Source organism: Nicotiana sylvestris, chromosome 12 (assembly GCF_000393655.2).
Source record: "Nicotiana sylvestris chromosome 12, ASM39365v2, whole genome shotgun sequence".
NCBI classification, from domain to species: domain Eukaryota; kingdom Viridiplantae; phylum Streptophyta; class Magnoliopsida; order Solanales; family Solanaceae; genus Nicotiana; species Nicotiana sylvestris.
The window spans coordinates 107,387,763-107,396,681 of record NC_091068.1 but is presented as its reverse complement, the minus strand read 5'-3'; the positions used below and the strand labels follow the sequence as shown (position 1 = coordinate 107,396,681).

At 36.5% G+C, this 8,919-nt stretch overlaps 1 protein-coding gene across 1 annotated transcript; it reads right to left on the bottom strand.

Annotated features, from left to right (window-relative positions):
* Positions 1–438: 438 nt before the first annotated feature.
* LOC104229791 (uncharacterized) lies at positions 439–4,785 on the bottom strand. Its single transcript, XM_009782489.2, has 3 exons — positions 4,352–4,785; positions 1,079–1,186; positions 439–988 (listed from the first exon to the last, which is right to left on the bottom strand). The coding sequence occupies exons 1-3, from the start codon at positions 4,658–4,660 to the stop codon at positions 677–679; spliced, it is 729 nt and encodes a 242-aa protein (XP_009780791.1). The 5' UTR covers positions 4,661–4,785; the 3' UTR covers positions 439–676.
* Positions 4,786–8,919: the final 4,134 nt, after the last annotated feature.

Here is an 8,919-nt window from a genome sequence, read left to right as displayed (position 1 = left end):
GGAAGGGGACGAGTACTTATATATGTAAAGCGCGGTTTATAAAAGCCCTATACATATAGCGCTTTTATAAAAAGCGCTTTACATACCTGTCTTATCAGCTTCTAGGTATATCGCGTTTATTAAAAGCGTTTAAAGAGTATAGCGCTCTTTAAAAGAGCGTTTTATATAGATATGTGACTTTTTTTTTACACATATTTCGGTCACTTGTGTCCAAAAGAACCACAATTAGGTTCTAGACTCTTTTGAGTTTAATAGTTTGATTCAGTTTCTTGAACTACATAGAAAAAACATCTTACTGGAAAATGGCATGCTACTCGAGATTAGTCAAAATGCAAGTCCACAAGTCACGTCATGAGTTCGATCACCAGATATTGGTTGGTAGAGTAACCATCGGACAACTTATGAAATTAACCAGGAAAAACCAAAGATCAATAACTATTGTGAGCACAAGAAAAAATAATTAATTAACCAAACACTAAAAACAGAAGTTAACAGGTCATCTCAACCATACTTTAGACAAAATATGAAGAGAACCGTTGACAAATGGATACAAGTATATAACAAATTACAAAAGCCATCAAGATATTCAGAAAACACTCGGGATGTTAAAAAAAAAAGGCACTTTCAAACAAGTAAATTACAAAATACAACTCTACATACAAACATTAAAAAACAATCAGAAGAATTTGTTGTATTGATCTGTGAGAGAACTCCTGAGATTGGAATATAGGCCATACAGAGAGTACTGACGAAGATTCTTCACTTCAAACCATGAATTGAAAACAGATTCATGCTTATCGGTACCAGAAAATGTAAGTTGTATTCCAAGGCTACAATCAACATTGCCACCTCGATTCTTGCAGTTGTTAGTCCTGATAGCACAATCCTGATCGTTGAGGCACACAAAGTTAGAGTTGCCTGAGCAAGATGAGCAGCCATCTCTCTTCCAATACAAATTTTCCAGCCTACCCTTTTTGAATTCAAGTACCTATATCAAACAAGAACACCATATTCTTGTTATTAGATATCTAATCAACCGATGTAACATCAAGATCTTGTAGACAGCAATTTCACTTACCAGAGTAAAGCTTGTTACAGTGAATGTATTATTAGCAACAAAAGCAGGCAAAGACCTAGCAGCATATTTCCGACCAGCAAATGCAACCATGTAGCCTCCATAAGAATCCTGTAGTACAGTAGAAGAAACATCGGAGGTCAGAAGATGCATATGAATATAGAAAAACGAACCATCCCCAGGTAAGAAAATTGGAGGATGGAAATACACAACCATTACACAAGGAAGAGGTACGGATGAGCTTCATAAATTGCAGAATGCAGAAGGGTATTGAAAGTAAAGATGCATTTTTGCATATGTTTTCTGTAACGGTTGAAAAATAAACAGTTGTCTCTAGCTAAAAAACAGAGCTAAAACAGACTAGAGAGGAGAAGAAGCACACTAATACAAGAGTCCTTCTCACTCAGATAAGAAACAGTAAATAGAGCACTCCCCTTATTCCAATTCCCACCCTCTCCCATAAAATAAACAAGAAAAGAAAAAAGGGGAAAATAAGAGGGTTCTCAAGCCTGCAGCAGGGGGGGTTTAGATACACAATTGCAAAATGAATTGCCTCCTTTATTGAAAGAAGAAAACTTCAATGATAAAAGAGAACCGCAACAATTGTTTGTGTGTGGGAAGAAGGGGGGGGGGGGGGAAGCTTAGACACACCTTCCAAGATAAAAGTCGAATCTACTAGAATGTAAAGCGTTGGAATGTATTCCACAGTGTTGACATCATTAACAGATCCTTTAGTTTCTACAAGTTACAGTTTGGAAGCCCGTGATCTAGTGCATGAGTTGGTACTGGGTATTTGAAATGATTCACATTTCAAGCGCCAAACTCACCTTGCTATGAACCCCGAAACACACTAAGTAGAATAGAGGGGTAGAAGGTGAAGCATATCATATTGCTTCCTCACTACACCTTTCTACTAGACAAAAGGAAAGGTTAAGGACCACTAAGCACTACTCCATCCATCCCTATCATATATAAGGTGAAATATGACTTTTAAATATTCAAATCAGCAAGCAGAAGCTACAAGCTACCTTGCGCGGACTTTCCAAAATACTGCCACATCCATGTCGGATCCTCCAAAATTGCACTACTTTTGGAGGATTCGACACGCACCCGGCCACAGTTTAGGAGAGTCCAAGCAATATAGGCTACAAGTAAGCCAAGACGGCAGCATTATTGGCCTGTCCAGATAAAAGCCCGATACAGGAATCCAGTAGCTCTGCTTTGTCTCAACGTAACAAAAATAATGCAGCAGATAGAGGTTGCTGTAAGGCGTTCAATGAAGAGTACGAGCTGCAGATGAGGGAACAAATCCAGAAGATGAGAGCCCTCGGAAGGTCAGTCATGATGCAAAACTCCAGAACCCCTGTCAGAAGTTTGCTGCTTCATTTGCAGTGATATCAAGTCAAGGGGTCAAGTAGCACACAAGGAAAAGGCATCGCAAGGCCAAAAGACAGCTTCATAGATGACCAGTCAGGTACTATTGCCCCAAATTTAAAGTTATATCTCCAACTAAAGTGGAGAACCCGTGTTATGAAAAAGACTAAGTTCACCCCAAAATTTAAAGTTAGCTCACCAAGTAAATGGAGAACCCAATTAATGAAATTGCCTTAATATTTTCGCATGATGGGCGTGTATCTTGTAATTCCCAGATTGTGGCCAAAGAGGAACAAAGGCTTGACTAATCAAGCTCAAGACTCAAATTTCATTTTTTGAGAAAGTAAAAGAAAATTGAAGACTCGCATTTTACTTTCTTAAACCTCTCAAGCCATTTGCTCTACCCTCACTTGGGTAAGAGAGGCAGCCCCATTATCTCCGAGTTTCAAAGGATGCGGTTGGTCCCAGATGGATTTCTCAGTCATAAAAAAAAGATCTTTAAATATTTAAAGCATAGAATTTTTTTTATTCTTGATGTTTTGTTACTATTTTCTATTAGAAGTTACCAATAAGTTTCACAGAATTGCTTTCAATAATTATATAAACGATTGCAATTGTTTACTTGTTGATGTTTTTCTAGTAACCTATAAGTTGCACATTACCAATGGCTCCTAAAGCAAAATTCACAAATGCATTAAGGCATAGACATTGAGTTGAGGGTCGGTTGGAAACAACCTCTCTATCTCCACAAGGTAGGGATAAGGTCTGCGTACACAATACCCTCCCCAGACCCCACTATGTAGGATTATAGTGGGTATGTTGTTATTAAAGCATAGACATTAGGCAAACAGCACCAACAAGAGTAAGATAGAATTAGTGATGATAGGCAAACATAAGATTAAGAACGAAACAAGCAGCACATGCCCAAGTACTAATGGAAAATTCAGATAGTTAAAAATGATGAATATTGTTCCAGAAAAGGAAAGAAGCATTCATCACTATAAGAATATTACTGATAAAGTTCAACAGTTCTAGTTCTAGAGTTAAAAATAAAGGGATATTTGGCCAAACCAAACAGAGAGAAAACAGATGTTTAGGAATAATCGTCCAACATTGACTTAAAATGAATGTGATAAAAACGATAACATAAGATAAAGCCAAGAAGAAAGGACGAATCTCATTAAGTTCTTCATACATGCTAATTACCAAGTACCCTCTTTGTCCTAATTTAGGCTACATTTTCCTTTTTAGTCTGATCCAAAACGAATGACACTATTTTATATTTGCTAACAATTTAACTTTAAACTTCTCGTTTGGCCACAAAATTGTCTATGGTATGTTTCAAACCTCAAGTTTCAAAATTCTTTTTTTCCCTAAAACTTTGTATCTAACAACTCACATAAATTAAGGAGGGAGTAGAACTTTTTCTAGGAAGACAATGTCCAAAATACTCTGGTTATAAGTTTCTACCTTCACTAAGACATGATCAAGACTCAAAATTAAGAACAATGACATCCCTATTCGTTTTCCCTTAACCCCCTTCTTTTTTTCCCTAAAACTTTGTATCTAGACAAACAACTCACATAAATTAAGGAGGGAGTAGAACTTTTTCTAGGAAGACAATGTCCAAAATACTCTGGTTATAAGTTTCTACCTTCACTAAGACATGATCAAAACTCAAAATTAAGAACAATGACATCCCTATTCGTTTTCCCTTAACCCCCCCCCCCCCCACACACACACACACACAAACCTAATCTAAAACCAGAACAAACCCATGTCAGATCTAACCCCATTTCACCATATTTCCATAAGTAAACAATAAAAAGCTCAACTTTCAGGCAATTGAACCCAATAGAGAGAGAAAAAAAGACAGAGCAAAGTGGGGAAGATCGATCATACAGGGAAAAAGTTGGTAGTGTTGATAGTAAGGAGAGAGATCTCATCCACTCTAGGTCTGAACACAGCAAGCTGAGAATTTGCTGACGAAAGAGAGAGCCTTTTATCGCAAGGAGACAACTGAACTGAACTGTTGAGGAAAAATGATGTTCTTGAACTAAATGCAATCCCAAAACTAAACCCATCTGATTTCTGCACCTTTGCATCAGCGCAGGGTGAGTACACGTGGTTCGTATCACTGCGCGATTGTGCTAAAAGGGGCAGAGATGAGATTAGTAGAAAGAATAGTGATAAAAGCCTTTGAATCGCCATTGTTAGAGGGTTGTGATTTTGTGAAGAAGAAAAAAAGACGGGAGTGGAAAAGCCAGCGGACAATTTGGGAAGGCCAGAGAAGGTACACCAGTATTGTACCTAACACAACATGTTGTCAATCTTTTATTTATGTTCAGAAAATATTACCAAAATATTATCATTAATTCATTATGGTTAATAGAGTGCTCCTCCGGTTCAAAATAAGCAAAATTTTTTTTATTGTTTTCGCACATATTAAGAAACTCACATTTTCATATTAATTAGCAATAAAATTGACCATATTAATTTTTACTAGCTATTCAGATAAATACTCCTATCACATACTTCAATATTATTTACTCCAAGGATAATGTAGGGAAAAAATAATTAATTCAGTCTTGAAATCTGGAAAAATCACTTATTTTGGACAAAAAAAACCAAAAAATTACTTATTATGGACCGGAGGGAGGAGTATTTTTGGTCTTTTTTCGAATTATGAGTTTAGTCCTTGTGACTAGATACAGCAGAACCTGTCTAAATTAATACTCGCTAAAGTAATAAACTCTTTAAGATAATATTTTTCTCCGATTCCGACTTGGGCCAGTGAAAAAAATCATCAATTTCGATAGAATAATAAGATAATATATTTTCGGAAGACCCCTATATAAATATATGGTCCTATTAATATTATAAATTAATAATTCTTTAAAATTACAAAAATATCTAAGACAATTTAGTGAAATATAATTCTAGTATTTTTTGTTTTTTCTTAAAATTTAAATCTAGTTGAAGCTCATATCTAACTTTTCTTATTGCATCCAAAAGTTCTGGTGTTGTCTTCTCGAACTGTATCAAAAAATTGTGAAGAGTTCTAGACGCGATAAGTGTTTCCTTACTCGTAACTGATTCCAAAGGTATTGTATCGTCTTCAACTTCATCATCAATATTGTTTTCTCCGATGGTATCCATAATTTCTTCTAAGCTTTGGACCTCCGAACATGTATCATTTTCACCCGGGTAATCTAACAGGCAATTGACATCCATTTTATTGCCGTAACCGAGATCATTAATCATGACCTTGTTCATGAATATCGTTAGGCTTCATCCCTCGAACGAATTTTTGCAGTGTCGAAAACAATTTGCTATTGTCTCTTGCTAAACATTTGTCGTCCAAGCCGCGATCACAAGATTGATAGCATCCAAAATATTAATCTTTCCTGGATCAGTTTGTCCCGTTATAACCTTCTAATTTCCTACGGTAAAATTTATGGCGATAATGCATCTTGAAAGCTCTTATTATCCAATCATCACAAGGCTGAAATTTTAATGTCATGTTGGGTGGCAAAAAAAGCAATTCAACATTTTGTAGTCTTTCAATATTTCTTGGTGTGATGACCCAAAAGGTCATCTTCTATTTTAGAATTCAATTTCGTGTTCCGAGGCCTTAAAATCTCATTTTATTTTTTCTCGATTTACGTGCATAGTTAGGGCGTATATCCAGAAAGCTTTTATGTGAAAAATTGAGCAAAATAATAATTTTTAGCCTAAAAAGTTGATTTTGTTGACTTCGGTCAACATTTTGGGTAAACGGACCCGGACCCGTATTCTGACGGTCCCGGTGGGTCCATAGTAAATATGGGACCTATGCCTGGAATCGAATTCCGAGGTCCCTAGCCCGAGAAATAATTTTTTGATAAAAATTGTGAAACTGAAATTATAAAGGTTTTAAGAAATTGGTTAATAATTGATCTTGTTGATACTGGGTTCGTATTGTGGTTCTGGAGCCCGATACAGGTCCGTTATGATATTTATACTATCTGTGAAATTTGGTGAGAAACGGAACTGATTTCACGTGATTTGGACCTTTGGTTGAGAAAATAGAAGTTTTGAAACTATCTTGAAAATTTCATGCAATTTGGCGCTAAATTCGTAGTTCTAGCTGTTATTTGACTTTTTCATCGCACGATCAAGTTCGTATGATGTTTTAAGACTTGTGTGCACGATTGGTTTGGAGCCCCGAGGGCTCAGTGAGCTTTAGATAGGCTAAGGAGTGATTTAGACTTAAAAAGTTTTGCTGGTATGCTTCAGGTCTACAGACTGGCTCGCAAATGCGAGCCTAGGCAGGGACTGGGTAGCTTCAATTGCGAAGAATAAGTCCGCATTTGCAGAAGCCAGGGATCGCATTTACGATAAAATGTTCGCATTTGCGATGGCTGCAGAAATGCGAGGAGTTCGCATTTGTGATACTTTTCTCGCATTTGCGAGCTTCGCAAATGCGAAGCTCAGATCGCAAATGTGACATCTACAGCTGATAAGTTTGGACTTAGACGAGATTTTTCATTCATTCCCTCATTTTTCAAAACCTAAACCTCACGAGGCGATTTTTCAAAGGCTATTTCTTCCCCAAATCATAGCTAAATGATTCTTAACTCATTTCTTTCAATCTTTTACATCTTTTTACAAGATTTCATCCTAGAATCTAAGGTTTTCATGGTGGAATTGGGGATTTTTGGATAGAAATTAGGAATTTCGAAATTTGGGGATTTAGACCTCAAATTGAGGTCGGATTCCAAAACCAATTGTATATCCGGACTCTGGGGTAAATGTGTAATCGGGTTTTGGTCCGAATTTCGGGTTCTGACCAAGCGGGCCCGGGGTTAGTTTTTTTACTTTTTGGGAAAAATGTTGGGAAACCTATAATTATGCATTGGAATTGATTTCTTTAGCGATAACTGATGTTATTAAGTTAATTATGACTAGATACGAGTGGATTGGAGGTGGAATCTAGAGGAAAAGCGGTAATTGAGCTTTGAGTTGGCCGTTGGATTGAGGTAAGTATTTGGTCTAACTTTGACTTGAGGGATTAGGGATCCCCAACTTAATTACTATGTGAAATCCATGTCTGTGGCATATAGGTGAGGTGACGAGTACTTATCCGCCGCTAAAATTATCTGTTTAGCATGTTTCTTTCCCCGTTCCTATTATATTGTCTTCCTGTCTTAACTGCTACATGCCTATCGGTGCTTCCATGTCTAATTGCTTCTTGTCAAATGTTGTTTTCTTTATTGAAGGTATTAATTATTTCGTAGTTTCATTGTGTTACGTTATTTGTTTAAGCTGGTTTACCGGTGTTTCATAGTATATTTGGGTTGGTCTCGCTGTGGAGTATTAATTGAGTGAAGTTTCATAGTTGTATAGCCTTCTGCTTGCTTTGGTTTGAGGCTTAAATATTGTGGAGGGTTTCGAGCTAAATTGTGAAATACTTGTTCTTATTTTATAATTGGTACTGATATGGTGGGATGGGGTTGCACGGCGCAACAGGAGGAATAAAGATGATATATTGAGGAGGAATAAGGGTGAAATGTGATTGTCTGGTGGGATCGGGTTGCGCGCCGCAATAGGAGTAATACGGATGAACTGGTGGGATCGGGTTTCACGCCGCAACAGGAGGAATAAGGGTGATATATTAAGGAGCAATAAGGGTGGATTGGTGGGATCGGGTTGCACGCCGCATGTTGATACCCAATTTTTCCCTATATATTTTTAATATGCATAAATACTTTCAAAATAGCATACATGCATACATAAGCATGCACAAGGTTTTTATAAATTTTCTATAATTTTAAAGATTATAAATTAATTTATTTCCTCCCTTTTTTAAATCCCAAATAATTATCTCTCAAATTATTATTGTGGTAATTTAGTCATTTAAATTCTATATTTATGCCAAAATATTGATAAAATATTTTTTAGTGCATTTTTATAGTTACATTTATATTTTTACAACTAATTTGCATATAATTGCAATATTAGCCCTATTAATGTATAATTACATTTATAAGCATAAAATCGACCTTCTATATTTTTAAAATGTTGAATATCTATTTTAAATCATTTTAGTATAGGAAATTATTTTTTAGAAATTATCTATTGTTTATTATAAATTATATGGGGATACATTGGCTATTTAAAATCTAGCCAAATTGCATTTCAATTTAGACTCAATTAAACCCAATACCCCAGCCCAATTTCGGATTAAATAACCCGACCTAGGCCCTTAATGCACCTACCCGACCCAAAACCTATCAAATCCTGGCCGTTGATCTTTTAGATCAACAGCCCCCGTTTAGTCTTGCCTTTTTTATTCAAAACGACCACCCAACCCTAACCATTTTCCCACATCCGCCGCCCTAGGATCCTCTCCTCTCTCAAAACACTCTCAACCTAACCCTAGCCCTTCAACCGCCGACCTCTCTTCTCCGGTCATCTTCGGTGACCTC

Excerpts from the sequence above, each read along its gene's own strand:
- LOC104229791 (XM_009782489.2), bottom strand. The coding sequence starts at position 4,660 with ATGGCGATTCAAAGGCTTTTATCACTATTCTTTCTACTAATCTCATCT. Across the intron at positions 1,187-4,351 it reads ACACTACCAACTTTTTCCCT|GATTCTTATGGAGGCTACAT; the intron begins GTATGATCGATC and ends ACTGTACTACAG. Across the intron at positions 989-1,078 it reads CTGTAACAAGCTTTACTCTG|GTACTTGAATTCAAAAAGGG; the intron begins GTAAGTGAAATT and ends TGTTTGATATAG.